General features: G+C 38.9%; 1 protein-coding gene across 2 annotated transcripts in view; it reads left to right on the top strand.

The window, feature by feature from the left end:
• Snx14 (sorting nexin 14) overlaps positions 1-17543 on the top strand; it is a 67831-nt gene that overhangs the window by 35332 nt on the left and 14956 nt on the right. Inside the window, exons 8-19 of one of the 2 annotated variants that reach the window (XM_052187686.1) lie at positions 409-565; positions 2307-2382; positions 2882-2926; positions 3034-3114; positions 3207-3321; positions 3987-4142; positions 5061-5185; positions 5364-5422; positions 7014-7040; positions 9241-9373; positions 14321-14522; positions 17310-17393. In XM_052187686.1, coding sequence (XP_052043646.1) covers positions 409-565; positions 2307-2382; positions 2882-2926; positions 3034-3114; positions 3207-3321; positions 3987-4142; positions 5061-5185; positions 5364-5422; positions 7014-7040; positions 9241-9373; positions 14321-14522; positions 17310-17393 — 1260 coding nt within the window. The remainder of the gene's footprint in view (positions 1-408; positions 566-2306; positions 2383-2881; positions 2927-3033; positions 3115-3206; positions 3322-3986; positions 4143-5060; positions 5186-5363; positions 5423-7013; positions 7041-9240; positions 9374-14320; positions 14523-17309; positions 17394-17543) is intronic. The other variant, XM_052187687.1, reaches the window with a different exon arrangement.

Consider the following 17543-nt stretch of genomic DNA (forward strand, 5'->3'; position numbering starts at 1 on the left):
CTACATCTGGATTGGCAGGGAGCAGGAAGAAAAAGAGACTCTGGGCCTGGCTTAATTTTTGAAACCTTAATGTCCCTCTCGCTGATGCTTCTCACAAGACACACCCACTCTCACAAGGCCACACCTCCTCCTACAAGGCCACACCTCCCAATCTCTGACTAGTGTCCCCACTCCCTAGTGACCAAGCATTCAAATACATGAGCCTCTGGGATCATCCCTATTTAAACCACCACTGTAGGCACGTTCATGGAAGAGAATTCTTTTAATGTTCTAGTTCTGAAAAATTTCCCATTTCTATCCGCAAATCAGGGCCTAGGAGAGTATGAGGTTACATGTTCTGTATGCTAACAGAATAAAGTAATTTACTATATCATAACTCATCAATAGTTTTTATATTGTTATTTACAGTAAAAAACACGGAGTATTTACAACAAGCTGCTTTAGAAGAATATGGGCCAGAGCTTCATGTGGCCCTGAGAAGTCGAAGAGATGAACTACAGTATTTAAGGAAACTTACCGAGTTACTTTTCCCTTATATTTTGCCTCCTAAAGCAACAGACTGCAGGTAAAAATGCACTAGAAAATATCATAGTAGTATTTGTATATGTATATAATGAATGTATACTGTAGCATATATTATACATATATTGCTGTTATTATAAGACTTCACTAAAACTTGGTACAGATTTATGATATGAATAGTTTTTCACTTGAAAATAAATTGGTCAGATGTTTAAATATCAATTTTGGTGCTGAGTATTTGAAATGTGTTGTATGGCCTTACAATTTGTTTTTAAGAACTGGTTTTAGAAGTCAAAGATAAGTGAGTGCAATTTTATTTGAAATTCTTCTGCTTTATTTTCTTGATGTTCCTTTTTAAAGACGTGCATACTATGATTCCTACAGACAGAAACAGTTTGATCATACTCTGCAGACAAGCTTGGGTTTTAAGTGTCAAGCTGGAAAGAATAATGAGGGGTCCTTCCCTCCATTCCCCCTTCCTCTAGAGAAGCATACGTGGATCTTGCCCATAAGTTACCTCATTGCCTTACCCTGATAGTTCTTTGAGGAAAAAACTGTGCCTCATTCTTCCCTCTCTTTCCTGCTTTCCTTCTGCTTCCTCCATGTCCTCTCTATTCCTTTCAGTTCATTGAGACAGGGACACCTATGTAGTGTTCCCTGCCTGCTTTGTCTCCCGTGTAAGGATGGTAGGTCTGTGCCACCATGCCCAGTTCAGTGTAGTTGAAGACTTGTAATCATTGGATGATAAAGGAATGCATGTTGGTAGAGGTATTTTAGTGTTTGATCAAGCTGTCTTTAGCTGGATGTGCGCCTGTGGTCTCATTTATGTGGGTCCCTGAGCAGAGTGCAGATTTGAAAATCCATCCTGGGTAATTTACTGAGCTCCTCCACTGTAAAGAAATCTTTAGTCTAATTTGTAGTATTAATTAAAATATTCCTAGTCTTAGGTAACATGCTGTTGATTATACTATACATAACAGTTTTTTGGTGTGTTTGTTAAAGAGCAAACCCGGAACCTTGTACATGCTACTCAGTCTCTCAACTACACCTCCAGCCTGTGAACGTGAATCTATAAATCTATCAAAGATTCTAGAAGGAACAGTGCTCTGATGTCTTCCTACTCCTTCTTGTAAAAATGTATTCATTTCCTTTAAACAATAGGCGCTTTTAGCAAATGAAGAACACAAGTCCAAGTTTGTGATGCTACAGCAGAAGCATGGTCTACAGACACTTGTTGAAAATTCAGAATCGTATGACCCATCCTGGTCCTAGTGAAGTTTAATCTGATTTTTTTTTTTTTTGGATGGGTAGGTAGGGGGAAGATACTAAGAAATCCCATCAGACAAGTGCTCTTCCACTGAACAATATTGCGAGCCCCATAATTGTCTCTTCTCTCTTCTCTCTTCTCTCTTCTCTCTTCTCTCTTCTCTCTTCTCTCTTCTCTCTTCTCTCTTCTCTCTTCTCTCTTCTCTCTTCTCTCTTTTCTCTTCTCTTCTCTTCTCTTCTCTTCTCTTCTCTTCTCTTCTCTTCTCTTCTCTTCTCTTCTCTTCTCTTCTCATCTATAGGGTTTCATAGTACAGCCCTATAGCTGGCTGTGTAGATCAGGCTGGCCTTGAACTAAGATTCAATTGCTTCTGCCTCCCCAGTGCTGGGATTAAAGGCATGTGTTACCATGTCCAGCCCCATAATTTCATTTCAATAGGGTCTTTAGTTAGTTCAGAAGTACTTGAAAATGAGGAACTAGTGTAAATCACTAAATATAGAATTATTACTTTTTTTTCCAGATCCTTGACATTACTTATAAGAGAGATTCTGTCTGGTTCTGTGTTTCTTCCTTCTTTGGATTTCCTAGCTGATCCAGTAAGATTAAATTTCTTCTTTTATTTTTTAATAAAATACACTTGAATTACTGTTTAACCATTTTGTGTGTATAGTACATTGCTTTGAAATGTGTGCCTATTTGAGTGACCATCACCTTCCAAAGTATTGGTCTTAACAAAATGAAAACCCGATAAATTTTACACCCATAAATAGTAATTCCCTGGCAGCTTTATAACATGTTCCAGCAGTTCTTTCCTTGTCAAGTCTCAGTAATAATTCATTCTATATATGTTTCACATTTTGCTTATTTACCCATCCTATGATGGATACTTTAACAGTTCTGACTCTGGTTTAGACAGCTACTACCTTTGATTGTGGTTCCTTAGGAGTCCCTCTGTAATACACATAATACTAATATTTAGCCTGTCATTGTGCTGATTATTTTTCTAGCAAACTTGGTAATGTTAAAGTTCAGAGAATTCTTGGCAGAACATGACAGTGGGATTATTCTGAGTTATGTTTCTTAACTTCCCATTAGGATACCGTCAATCATTTGCTTATCATCTTCATAGACGACAGCCCTGTGAGTATTGAGCATACTGCGCCAGTGTTGGAACTGCTTTATGTTTGGACTGTATGTACCAACTCTAGGGTGAATTTTACTGAACTGATAATTCTGTTTCTTCCAAGCCTGAAAAAGCCACTGAACCAGCTTCCCCTTTGGTTCCATTCCTGCAGAAATTTGCAGAACCTAGAAATAAAAAACCATCAGTGAGTATTCTCAGCATTAATGTTTTTGAGATGACAGTTTTAAAATACATTTATGTGTCTTTAACTTATTCTTCTGCTCATGTTGTGACAAGGTGCTGAAGTTGGAATTGAAACAAATCAGAGAACAACAAGACCTTTTGTTTCGCTTTATGAACTTCCTGAAACAAGAAGGAGCCGTGCATGTCCTGCAGTTCTGTTTGACTGTCGGTGAGGCTTCCTCTGTGTTTCACAGTGACTTCTACATGCTTCTTTGTTAGTGCTTTGGGTGTTTAGAACAGATCTGATGTTCAGCCTACCTTTCATCTGCTAGATTTTTTGGATGATTGAGTTTCTCCGGCTGTCCATTCCTTTCTAGGTGGGGCAGGACCTTATCGTTGCCTGCAGTCAGATCCTAGTACAGAAAAGAATCTCTAAAAATCCCACATGGTGATGCTGTGTGAAGGATCGCACAGTCCAGATCAGCACCACTTTGTCAGCCTTTTGCTAGGAATGCCAAGCTGTAATATCATGGCTCATTGGGTTTGTGAGAAACTTTATGAGCTGTATTTTCATCATTACTTAGTGAGCTATCAGAATTTAAAATCTTGACAGATCTTTGGTATAAGAAACTAATCTATTATGTTCTTTATAGAAAATTTTACAAATATGCTTACTATCCTCTTGTAGCAAATTTGTAACCATGGTTATTTCATATTAACATAAAAATCTTGCTGAATTTGTTTGTTATCTGAGTATTCTACTCTCAAGTCCTTTTCTGAAAGTTTAAAATAATTAATTTGATTGTATTTTCTGCTTTTACATAGAATAAAAATATTAAGTTTTCATGAAATCATTTACATTAACTTTTTCTTAATCTTTATCTGATTCGTTAGAGGAATTTAATGATAGAATTTTGCGACCAGAGTTATCCAACGATGAAATGCTGTCTCTACATGAGGAATTGCAGAAGATTTATAGAACATACTGCCTGGATGAGAGTATTGACAAGATTCGGTTTGATCCCTTCATTGTAGAAGAGATTCAACGAAGTGAGTCAAAGAGGACTGTGTGTGGGCACTCAGCCCTGGTCCCAGCTGCTGAGCGCTCTTTACATCTCTTTTTTTCTACTTCTAAAAAAGATTGATTTATACATTTATTTATTTGAGTGAGGAGCCTCCCACTGTATATCCCTGGCTGGCCTGGAATTCACTTTATAGACCAGGTTGGTGTCAAGCTCAGAGATTTGTCAGCCTCTGCTTCCCCGGTGCTGGGATTAAAAGCACAAGTCCCCACATCTGGCACTTTTTATTGCTTTAATAATTATTTTCAAGTGTGTGTGTGTGTGTCAGTGTTTGTTTCTGTGTGTGTCTGTGTAAATGCGCACAGGTGCCCTTGAAGGGCAGAGGCTTCAGAGCCCTCTAGTACTGAGGGTTGTGGGCTGCCAACACAGGTTTTGGTAACTGAACTCCTGTCTTTTGCAAGAGCAGTTATGCACTCTTAGTGCTTCACATATTTTTAGCCATTCCAGCAGTTGTTAAGATGGTTTTTGTTGTTGTTGTTGTTGTTTTAAAAAAAATACTTAGATTCTTAGTTTAAAAAAATTTTTTTACATACTTATTTTACTGACAAGATTAAAGCTTTGAGGAAGAGAAGTGTTCACTCTAAACATAACTGAGGCAGGCTTGAAGGTGAAAGTCTGTAATCTCAGCACTGGGCAGTGGAGGCAGGAAGATCGTGGGTTAAGGACAGTCTTTCCTACAAGGAAGTTCCAGTTGATCCTGACACTCAAAGAGTTTATAAGAAAAAACAACTCAAGTGACTAATGTTTCTCAGAGCTGGAGGGAAGTTATTCTCATTTCTCATTCTAGTAAGAGTGAATGTTTGTTTCACACAGTGAAGTTTAAACAAATATGTTACATTTCTGTTATTCAGAAATAATTTGTACAATTGAATTTTTTTCAAAATAGTTGCTGAAGGCCCATACATAGATGTTGTGAAGCTGCAGACTATGAGATGCCTTTTTGAGGCATATGAGCATGTTCTTTCCCTGTTGGAGAATGTGTTTACCCCTATGTTCTGCCACAGTGATGAGGTAAGTCAGAATTTGCACAGAGGACTGGATAGACTTCATAGTGGCGCTGATAGTGTTGGGTAAGTGACTTAACTAGCAAAATAAATTTTACAAAAAGCAAGATTAAGTAAGATAAAGTAGTATATTTCAATGTCAAGTACTGTTTTTGTTAATCCTAATTTGTTTTGTTGTTTTGAAGTATTTCAGGCAACTTTTAAGAGGTGCTGAATCTCCAACACGCAATTCGAAATTCAACAGGTAGGCATATTTACCTCTGGGTGTCCACTGGTTTTAACTTGGTATTGCTGACTGTTTTCCGATAGCATTGTAGTCTTTATCACTGTTGCCTGAATGAGATCCATCTGCTAGATGAATGTTAAATCAAAGGCTCCAGCTTCAGCCCTGGAAACCTTGCTTTGCCTTTTTAAGGGCACCTGGTATCTTTTGCACACCTTTTCCTTGTTTTAAAATGTAAAAAAAGGCAGGTTGGACATACAGATGCTAATACAGCCATTTATATTTTTATCTATGTTTATCTAAATTTATTGTTAACTGTCACACTTAAGAGGACTCTGCTCTGATGTTTAATGAGTCACTTACTTAAATAGAGTTTACTAACTCTTTGAATTTGAAATTTAATTGGAAATTTAGAGTAGCCAGACAATTTGCTGTTAAATGACTGAAAGTATTTAAAGTAGTTTTTATATTTTGGTTTGTTTACATTTTGTTTACTTGTGCTTTAAAAGTCAACTTTTAGTGTATATATCTACAACTCTTTAGGAATATGGGTTTTTTTTTTTTTTTTAGCCTCAAGTGGTCTTTAAATAGTTGTGGATTTTTGTTTGTTTGTTTGGGATTGAATCAAGGCCACCACGCACACTAGGCAAACAGTATTACTACTGATGTACTTAGGCCCCAGACATTTTGTTGTGTGTATGAGTCAGCTTACTGTGCAGCCTAGGCTAGCCTCAAACTGCAACAGCGCTAGGATATCTTATAGGCATAGGTATAAGGCACTGTCTTAGTCAGGGTTTCTATTCCTGGACAAACATCATGACCAAGAAGCAAGTTGGGGAGGAAAGGGTTTATTCAGCTTACATTTCCATGTTGCTGTTCATCACTAAAGGAAGTCAGGACTGGAACTCAAGCAGGTCAGGAAGTAGGAGTTGATGCAGAGGCCATGGAGAGATGTTCCTTACTGGCTTGCTTCCCTTGGCTTGCTCAGCCTGCTTTCTTATAGAACCCAAAACTACCAGCCCAGGGATGGTACCACCCACAAGGGGCCCTCCCTCCTTGATCACTAATTGAGAAAATGCCCCATAGTTGGATCTCATGGAGGCACTTCCCCAACTGAAGCTCCTTTTTCTGTAATAACTCCAGCCTGTGTCAAGTTGACATACAAAACCAGCCAGTACAGGCACCATGCCTGGAAAAACACTCATTTTTACTTCAAACTAAAAAGACTCATGAATGAGTACATCTAACATGGACACAATTCTATACTGAAAAATCTGAGCTTCTGTTGATCAGTTTAGTCTCTCTGTTTTCTGGTCTATCAAATGGTACATCTAAGGAACAGAAAATGCTGAATGATTTCCCGACATATTGTTTTAAAAGACATTATAGCCTACATCACAAACACCCAAACAGCCATGTGCAGTTCTTTCTTCCCTGTATTGTGTTGTTCATAAGGATTTCTTCCTTTTGTAAAAGTGAATGCTATCTATCCACTTGTATAACTTTGAAGCTTTTAAATTTGATTTTGTTTTCTAAAGTGAAACATATTTAATATCTGGGCTTTCTCTCTCTCCTCCTCTCCTCATATAATCTCACATATCTGATATTGCAGAGGTAACCTAAGTTTGGATGACTTCCGGTAAGTCTTAAGCATGTGATTTTTTTTTCCAGCAAAAATTATCTGTTTTAATCTAGAGAGTTCACCTCAGGCAACCTAGATGCAATTAAAAAGGAAAAATATGAAGCACAGTGATGTCCCTGCCTTTATATAAATTATTTAGGATAAGTTTTTTAAGTGAATCTCTACTTTGGATTTAGATCCCCCATACCACAAACCCTCTGATTTCTGTCTGTAGCCCAGGCTATCCTGGAACTTGTTCTCTAAACCAGGCTGGCCTTGAGGTCAGCAGATCGATCACCTGCCTCTCCAGTGCTGGGATTAAAGGTGTGCACTACCACTGCCTGGCTCTTAGGAATATTTTTGAAGTAGCATATAGTTATGAAATAAAATGTTCTGATAATATTAAGATATTTATATTATTAATCTACCAGTGTCTTTTAAGAGTTGTTAACTCCCTTTAAGGAATAAGGAGGGTTGCTAAGTAATTTTTAGAATTATTTGTATTTTAAGAGTTGTGGGTTTTACTTTTTATTCATTTATTTTGCACCAATTAAATACAATGGTGTTTAATATAATGGTGTGGATCTAGGCATAATCACAAGTGAGACTTTTGACAAAAGCTGTAGTTCAAAACCTATATTGTTTTATAGCCTCTAAATCCTAGAGACTGGAATGGCTTGGGTAGGGCCTAGAAATTTTAGTATATTTATTTTCATCAGGAAATAATATGGTCATCAGAACTTGTAATTTCTAAAACTGTTACTTTAAAAAAACTGCATGCTTGCTTTTTAACTGCATGTTTGTTTAAACAAAAATAGTCTAGTTTGTTTCTAGTACTATTTACAACTTACTAATAGTTTTCTAGCTTTAAAATAAGCTTGATTTGTTCCAGAGACAATGTCTGAAATAATCTTGTTACAGTAAGCATGTACCTTTGAAACGTGATCCATGTTCTTTTATATCTCTGGTTGCTGAATTATTTCAGTAGATGTGTTTTTTTGTATAGGAATAATAGCTTCTATTGAGTTAAATAGTCTAAGCCAATGGTCAGGTTTTACAGTAGCATCTTGTTGGGTTTTTGGTGGTGGTAGTACTCAGATTTTAAATTAGATAGAAGTTACAGCTTGGTTTACTGAAACAGAGCATTTGGCTCTAATGGATCAATTTTTTTTTTGGAAATCCACTTTTGGAAAAAATTATAAAACTAGTGTTTAATGTTTATGGAAGAGCTGGCAGCTTCCTTGGGACTATATCTGCTTTCCCTCTTTTCATCACTGCTAACTGTTCTCCCTGGCATGCATGCATGTATCCACCTGTCTGTCTGTCCATCTGGTCCGTCCACCATCCATCCATCCATCCATCCGTCCGTCCATCCATCCATCCATCCGTCTGTCTGTCTATCTGTCTATCTACCTTTCTTTCTTTTGTGTTACTTTAAAGTTAAGTGTGTTTGTTTTATACCTGATTCCCTTTTGAATATGAGATTATAAAACAATTTACTTTAGCATAGAATTTATTTTTTGTCATAGAGGTGAATTTTTTTTTCCACTAAGTTTATCTGAAAAATGTAATGGGAAGATCATAGCTTTATAATTTTACATTGTAGTATTATTTTAGTGATTCAGTGCTTCTAAGTCAGTGGTTCTCCACCTGTGGGCCACAACCCCTTTGACCAGCCTCTATCTCCAAAAATATTTTCATTGCAATTCATAACAGTAGCAAAGTTACAGTTATGAAGTAGAAATGGAAATAATTTTATGATGGGGGAGTCAGCACAACTGGAGGAATTGTTTTAAAGGGTCGCAGCATTAGGAAGGTTGAGAACCACTGCTCTAAATAGATGTATAGTTTTTAAAAATTGTTGGACAGATTCATGCATGTGTATATTGAAAAAATCCTGTGGTAATGAGAACTGTGTACCACTAGGGGGCTATCATCCTTCAAAAAGTTTAGTTCAGTTCAGGGTTTGAAGTTACTATTAGCTAAACGTCAAATGTTTGTCAGTAAGCATTGTCTCATGTATTTATACAGAGCATTTAAATGTTCTGACAGTTTTGGCTCCTGGATGCTGAGACTTAATCAGTAACTGAAAACTCCAAGCTTTGTTAATCTTCCTCCAATTTTCCTTTTCAAAGCTAGTTAGCTTTTTCTTTGATATTGTGTATAGTAGATGCTGATAATCTGCTATGTACCTGATGCATATTTGCTTAATATTTAGAAGCACACAAAAAAGAGGAGAATCGTTTGGAATCAGCAGAATAGGTAGCAAAATTAAAGGCGTATTCAAGAGTACGGCGATGGAGGGAGCTGTGCTGCCTAATTATGGTGTGGCCGAAGGCGAGGATGACTTTGTAAGTGAAAGTTCTTCAGTGAAGTTCAGTGTAACCTGTAACCTGTGTACAGTTTTCTGGTTAATATTGATGAAGTATGGGGTTTGCTAACTTATATTCCCTATCTTTTATTTTCTCCTGTCAGACTTCCTTTATATGTAAATGTTCATTCTAATCATTAGTTTTGTAGTTTCAGTGAACGTACCCCATTAAAAAACTTTTCTTATACCAACATTGTTCCTTACTAAGGAAAATAAACCTAGGTGTTTTTAGTAGTCAGACAATTTATTATTTTGTGTGTGTACGTGTATATGTATGTTTGGATATTAGATGCATGTGTGTGTGTATGTATGTTTATATGGATGTAGGTGTGTGTGTATCGTGTGCATATGTATATGTATGGATGTGTGTGTATGTGTATATATGTATGTAGGTGCACGTGTGTTCACGTCTATATGTATGTGTGTGTGTGTGTGTGTGTGCGCGCGCGCAGGCTGGAACACTAAAGAAAGAGCCATTCCTTGGGCGTGGTGCACTGCTTTGTTTTGTTTTGCTTTGTATAAACATGTATAACATGTAAACATGCCCTAAGAGTGTATTTACACGTTATACATGTTTCCACATGTCGGAGGACAACTTGGCAGGAATCAGTTCTCTCCTGCCACCATGTAGGTCCTGGTGATCTCCAGGCCTTGCAGCAAGCACCTTTACTAAGCCATCTTGCTGGCCTTATTTGTTTATTTGTTTGTGTGTTAGTTATGTATTTGAGACAAGGACACTCACTGGCCTGGAGCTCATCAAGTAGATTAGGCTGACACGCCACCGAGACCCAAGGATCTGTCAAGGTCTCCCTCCCTCGTGTTGAGGTGATAAGCCTGCACTACTGTGTACAACCTTTATTTTTTTTTCTTTAAACAGGATTTGGCAACTTGGGATAGTAGTACATACCTTTATCCCAGTACTCGGAAAGCAGAGGCAGGAAATCTCTGTAAGTTCGAGACTATCCTGGACATAGTTCCAGGACAGACAGAGTTACATAGTGAGGCCCTGTCTCAAAACAAACACAAAAATCAGTCAGTCAGTCAGTCAGTGTCTTACTATGTAGCCCTGGCTGGTCTGGTCCTCAGTCTGTAGAGCCAGGCTGGGATTAACAGCATGGGCAACCACACCTAATTCGCAGGTCTTCTATGGATTCTGTGGATTTAACTCAGGTCGTTTTGCTTGCAAGGCAGGTACTTCCTTGAAGGAGGCATCGTGCCAGCCCTTGACTGTCTTTTTACTGGGCTTTTGTTTCACTCCTGATGCTATCTCTCTCCAGCCTTACGCTTCAGGGATGTGTGTGTGTTTATTAGGAGCTTAATTTCCCATTGCTTATACTGTGTAGCTTTAGGCTCTTGGGTCTCATCCTAGACTTGACTGACAGACCCCTTGTTTACCTGTATTTGTATTTCCCTCCTCATGCTTTTGTGCCTTTCTGTGTCTTTGCAAATGCAGTCCCACTTCATGGTCGTTTTCTTCTGTTCTTTACACAGAAAACTTCACACTAACCTTTTAGGATTCTCCTGATGTCCATAAACCTTTACTTGAGATACTCATAGAACTGAGCATTTTCTTTCTTTGTGCCCTCAATACTATTATTATTGTTATTGTTGTTGTTGTTATTATTATTATTATTATTTTGAATATATTACTTAGTTACCACATGGCAGTTTCACATATTTATAGTATAGAGTATAAGCAACATATATGTGTAAATGATCCATGTATGTAGGTGCATGTGTGTGTGGTCATGTATAGAGGGCAGAGTGCTGAGTAAGCTGCCATTTATCAGGCATGGTATACCTCTGTGGTCAGGCTAATGGTATGCCTGACTCTTGGTGCTTATCATTTTTCATTTGAAAACATTCAAGATATTCTGTAAAAGTAACTTTGATTCACCTGACTTAATTTCATTGCCATCTCTGAGTCTTACTGTCTCTGTCTGCTAAACTAAACCTAGTCCTGGAAGCTTCTAGCCTCTGTACAATCTAATCTGGGCCTAGAATGTTTTCAGCCTCCGTGACTTACTGCTGAATGAACTCACTCTTTCTAGCTCTTTCTGAACTCTGGTTGGCTGGTCAGCTCATCTGTTCTGGCTCAAAACTCCACTCCAAGCTGACTGATTCACATTGGTTTCTCAGCTTCTGACTGAATTGCTCTGCTTGGCCTCATACTAACTTTGGCAGTATGTTCTAATCTTCTGGTTCCTTCTCATGTTCTATTTTTACCGTGTCTAGCTTGTGTTGTCTGCCACCTGCCTCTGTAAAACTGAGAAATCCCAGTAAAACTTGCCCCTTCTCCGCACTGCTCTCTCTAAGTAGCTTCCCTTCCCTTTCTGTTCCTGTGAGGGTAGGGCATATCCTAATCTGCCAGATATTTCTCTGATTCGTTATTTTGCCTGCCACTCAATTAGGCATTGCTTTCAAACATGAATACTTCCTTCTATAAACTAACTTTACCTTCATTGTTTGGGATTAAAGATACGTACGAAAGGCATGTCTATATACCAGCCAGAGTAGGCAGCCATGGTGCTGGATTAAAATCCCTATACAATGTTCTGTACTAGTTATTTTGAAGTGATTGTTAGTAAGCAGAGTCATTGTATTATTTCCAAAGAAAGCAGAAGCGGGGTGGTACTAAGGACAATGCTACTTAGAGTTTAGAAGACTGAGCAGGTCACACTGCTGATCCTATCACTGCCACACACAAAACTGTGCTATCTTAGGAGCTGTGGGACCTTGAGAATTGTTTACTGGGAATTGCTAGTCTCCCTGGCTTGCGATTTGAAAAGTCAAAATGATTTTTGGCAGTGATACCTGCTTGTTATGTGAGTTTAGGCAAATTGCCTAATTTTATTGTGCTTTTCTTTACAGTGTGAAGTGGGACCTTCCTATCTGTCATACATGGGGTATAATTAGGAGGATTAAACAAGTAATCTGTATGAAGCACTAAGAACAAAGCCTTTCTTGTAGTAAGCATTGTGCACACTATACTGCACAGTACCAACAAAACTCAGATATATCATAGCTATGTGTACACAAGAGATAAGGTCACATTACTGTAGTAACTGGCTAAGGAATGAAGACCTGGTGTATAAGATTGTGTCTGGCTGAGGCAGGAGAATCATGTGTTCAAGGCCAGCCAGAGCAGAAGTGAGACCTTGTCCCAAAATAGCAATGGCAAAACTATCTATCTGAAAATATGCTTTTATCCAAGTTTAAAACTAATTTACAAATACATTTCTGGAACCTAGTATAGCTTTTAATAACTTGACTGATAAGTGCCTTTAGGAAAGGTAAACATAGGAAACTTTACTGTTTCCTCAGTGGAGAAACTGAGCTAGCTTCTTATTTCCATCAGCCTTACTTCCCACAGTCTTCATAGAGAAAATATTTTTGAATGAAACAAAACAAAACAAAAAATACTTAGTTTCCTTTATCAGCATTTTGCCTAGGTATGATGGTATCCACCTGAAATCTCAGCAACCTCCTGAAGTAGGAGCATGTTTAGTTCAAAGCCAGCCTAGGCCACATAGTCTAGGTACCCTGTCTCAAAAACCAGACACATAAACAAATAAGATGAATGTATTTTATAGTAATTGTCCCCTTTAACATGACTAAAGCTGTCTAGGTGCCCAGAGACCCAGAAAGATGTAAAAGAACTATGCTTATAGCTAATTCTTTTTAAAAGGAATTATTTTGTTGTTAGATATATTAAATGAAATTATAATAGATTATAATTAGAACAAATATATATATATATATATATATATATATATATATATATATTTGTTTTATATAGATGTTTGTGATTTCAGAAGCAAAGAGATAAGAAATTTAAATTCACTAGTCATGGTGGCACACACCTTTAACCCCAGCACTTAGGAGGCAGAGGCTAATGCATCTATGTGAGTTCAAGATCATCCTGGTTACATGTAGTGCAGGACAGCCAGGGTTGCTCCACATACAGAAACCCATCTTAAAACAAACAAAAACCTAATTCTGTAAGAGATCTTTTTTCAAATTGTACCCTCTTTAATGTTACAGTGACTATATTTAGACTGCTTTTTCTTTTCTCTTTTAAAAGATTTATTTATTTATATAAGTACACTGTAGCTGCCTTCAGGCACACCAGAAAAAGGCATCGGATCCCATTACAGATGGTTATGAGCTACCATGTGGTTGCTGGGAATTGAACTCAGGACCTCTAGAAGATCAGTCGGTGCGCTTAACCGTTGAGCCATCTCTCCAGCCTTGTAGACTGCTTTTTCTGTTTAAAAATTAGTTGAAGTAAATATTTTCATATGAGCATTTTCAGGAATGGAGTTACCCTTCAAAATGGTTTCATGGCTCATTGCAGAAATACATTGCCAAATGTGAGAAAGGCTCTGCTGACAGACCTCAGGCATGTGCCGCGGGTGCCCTCATCTGGGTCACTGCATCAAGGGTGTGGTGGCATTTGTGAACTTTGACACTCTGACATGAAAGATGAATCTATTCATTTTTATTTATCATCACGTTTGAACTTTGTATATTTGCATCTTTTAAATACTTCTCACCATCTCTGAAATGCCCATTCTCTGTTTTCTTTTATACTTTGACCCACAAATGTTATGAAACATGGAGTTGATGCAAGGAGCTTGTTCAGTTTAACATTGTTTTAATTAACTAGTTAATTAATTAATTAGCTAATTCATTAATTATACATCCGAACCACAGTTTTCTCTCCCTCTTCTCCTCCTAGTTCTTTCCCTCCACTCCTCCCCCTCTCAAGTTTAAGATTTTATCTTTACTTTTTCATTAGAAAATTTTATATGACCTGGTTTCCTAAGTTAAAAAAGTCAAATTAATACACTGCTTGTCAGTTATATCTCATGTGCTGTAGTTTAGGGCATATGGGAACCATAAGTTCACACTGATAACTTTCCAGATTGAAGAAGGGATTGTGGTGATGGAGGACGACTCTCCAGTAGAAGCTGCGAGCACACCTAACACGCCTCGCAACCTTGCTGCGTGGAAGATTAGCATTCCATATGTAGACTTTTTTGAGGATCCATCCTCTGAAAGGAAGGAGAAGAAGGAGAGAATTCCTGTGTTTTGTATTGATGTTGAAAGAAACGATAGACGAGCAGGTAAGAGTTCCGAGCCTTTTTTATTATTATTATTAAATGTATTTATTCACTTTATAGCCTGACATCAGGCTCCTCCCATTACCTCCTCTTGTAAGTCCTCTCCCCATTCCCTTAGAAGGGGAAACTCCCCTCTGGTGTTGACCCTCCATACCTCCCCCCAGCTCACCCACCCAGCCCGCCTCCCACCTACCTACTCTCCCACCCTGCACATCTAGTTCTGAGCCTTCTTAAGATACCTGTGGGCCTGTCTTTACTGAGTGTAAACTTGTTGCCTGTGACTATTGAATGCGATTACACCTAAGTGTCCAGAACAAAAAACAGAATGGAAGCTTAGAGTTCCCTAGGTTCCCTGTTATCAGCTAGCTGATTTGTTCACCCAACACTGAGTGGGTTCCTGATAGACACCTTATAGCCCCACAAGGAATCTTACAGGACTTTCTCTTACTATTTTGCTTTTTAAGATTTATTTATTTTTATCTTGTGTGTGAGAGTTTTGCCTGTATGTTTATATGTGTGCACCTGGCCTGTAACTGGAGTTACATGTGGTTGTAAACCACCCTGAGAGTGCTGGGAGCTAAACCTGGGTCCTCTGAAAGAGCAGCCAGTGCTCGCAGCCACTGAACCCTTTCTCTGGTCCCTCTTGTTACTGTTTTGTTGCTGTCATCATTGGTTATTATACTTAGATATTATTAATGCATTTACTGCTACATTGGCTATATAAACACCACATTAGTGCGCATGTGTGTGAGTGGATGGCACGCGTGTGGAGGTCACTTGTGGACGCTGGTTTTCCTTCTACGGTGTGGTCCCGCTGTCAGGCTTAAGCTATCGGCTGTCCTCGGCTATCTCCCCAGCCCTTGTATTATACCAGTTTAAACAGCATTCCCTGTCCCCATTCTTTTCTTTGAATTTTAACCATATTTTAAATTAACTTTTTTTCAAGCCGGGCGGTGGTGGCGCACACCTGTAATCCCAGCACTTGGGAGGCAGAGGCAGGCAGATTTCTGAGTTCAGGGCCAGCCTGGTCTACAGAGTGAGTTCCAGGACAGCCAGGGCTACACAGAGAAACCCTGTCTCGAAAAAAACAAATCCAAAAAACAAAAAACAAATTAACTTTTTTCATACAATGTATTTTGATCATGTTTTCCCCTCCCGCATTGCCCCACCCCCACTCATCAATGGCTGAGTAGAGTTGGATGAAGTATGATCAGACACAACTCTCCAGGCTGTCTTCCTCTTTGCTGTCTGTGCTTTGGCTGTCTCAGGTTGTAACTGAGAAGTGACCAGCACTGACCGCACAGTAACCCTCACTGCTCGGCTCTGTCGAGCCGGTGTTGGCTGCACGGTGCTGAAGGGAGCACAGGGTCTGGCACATTTGGGATTGCCGGATAGGAACTTACAGTAAAGCTCAGGAAAGGGAAGTGTCAGGAAGGTAAGAAAGGGAACAACTGCGGTTTCTTTTTTTTCTTTTTTCTTTTTTAATTTTTTTTTATTCGGTATATTTTTTATTTACATTTCAAATGATTTCCCCTTTCCTAGCCCCCCTACTCCCAAAAAGTCCCGTAAGCCCCCTTCTCTCCCCCTGTCCTCCCACCCACCCCTTCCCACTTCCCCGTTCTGGTTTTGCTGAATACTGCTTCATTGAGTCTTTCCAGAACAAGGGACAACTGCAGTTTCTTATTAGCAGTGAAACTAATTCTGGGTCAGGACCACAGAGCAGAGTCAGGAGCAGAGGACTGAGTGGCTGGCTGAGGTGCTTCCTGTCATGGCTGCAGCAGCAGCTCTTCCTTGTCCAGATCAGAGGCAGTGCTTATTCTGTGGCAGCTGCTGCCAGTCTCACGGAATTGCACACAGCAAAGCCATTGTCTTTACTGGATTCTGACTTGTGTTCGGGGCCTCATTTGGATTAGCCATATACTTTTGTTACTGACTTTTTAGACACAGATTTTTAATTTTTATGCAATAATTAAAATGTAGACGTAGTGTAAAAGTAACAGATGCCATGGGCATTACAGAGCCCTGCTGTCCATATAATGTGCCCTTAGGAAGCCACGACCTCTGAAGGAGAAAACTGGATATTCTTTTCATCATTTACTGATTTTTTTGGGGGGGTGGGGAATTGAATTTCCAGATCTTTTGGGCTGGTGAGATAGCTCAGGGGTAAAAGAATGTGCTTGCTATCAAACCTTGCAACCTGACTTAGAACTCTGGAATCCACCTGTGGAGAGAGAAAATTGACTTCCAGAGACTGTCTACTGTGTGGGAGTTCCAGAACAACCTGGGCTGCACAGAGAAGCCCCTCCCCCTCTCCTTCCCCCTGCCTCCACCCAACACTCCCACTCTAATCCCCCTCCATTTCCCTTTGCTGGGCCTCTGTTGAGCCTTTACCTGACCAAGACCACTCCTCCCACTGATGCCCAACAAGGCCTTCCTCTGCCACATTTTTGGCTGGATCCATGTGTGCCCCTTGGTTGATGGTTCAGTCCCTGGGAGTCTTGGGGTGCCTGTGTGGCTGAAGTCATTGTTCTTCCCATGGGGCTGTACCCTTCAGCTCCTCTGGACCATCCTCCAGCTCCTCCATTGGGGACCCCATGCCCAGTCCAATAGTTGGTTGTAAAAAATGAAATTTATCAATCTCTTCTAGATAATTTAGAATTAAAATATGGGATGAAATATGATAATGTGATACCTAAAATAAATATCATGATGTAATATCTTCCATTTTAGTAATATTAATGCTTTATTTTTATAGTGTGTGTGGTAACATTGCTTGTTTCTAATTTATAGTTGGACATGAGCCTGAGCACTGGTCTGTCTATAGAAGATATCTTGAATTCTATGTACTTGAATCAAAACTAACAGAATTTCATGGTATGTTGCTCATTTATAAAAAACATTATAATTCATTGATTGGCCTTCTTAAAAGTTCTTATTCCAGATTTCTTTTTACTTTAAATGTACCAGTTGATGTTGATAGTTGTCTGTAGTTCTGTTGAAAATAAGAATGTTAGTTTTCTTTTC

Source organism: Apodemus sylvaticus, chromosome 7 (assembly GCF_947179515.1).
Source record: "Apodemus sylvaticus chromosome 7, mApoSyl1.1, whole genome shotgun sequence".
NCBI lineage: Eukaryota > Metazoa > Chordata > Mammalia > Rodentia > Muridae > Apodemus > Apodemus sylvaticus.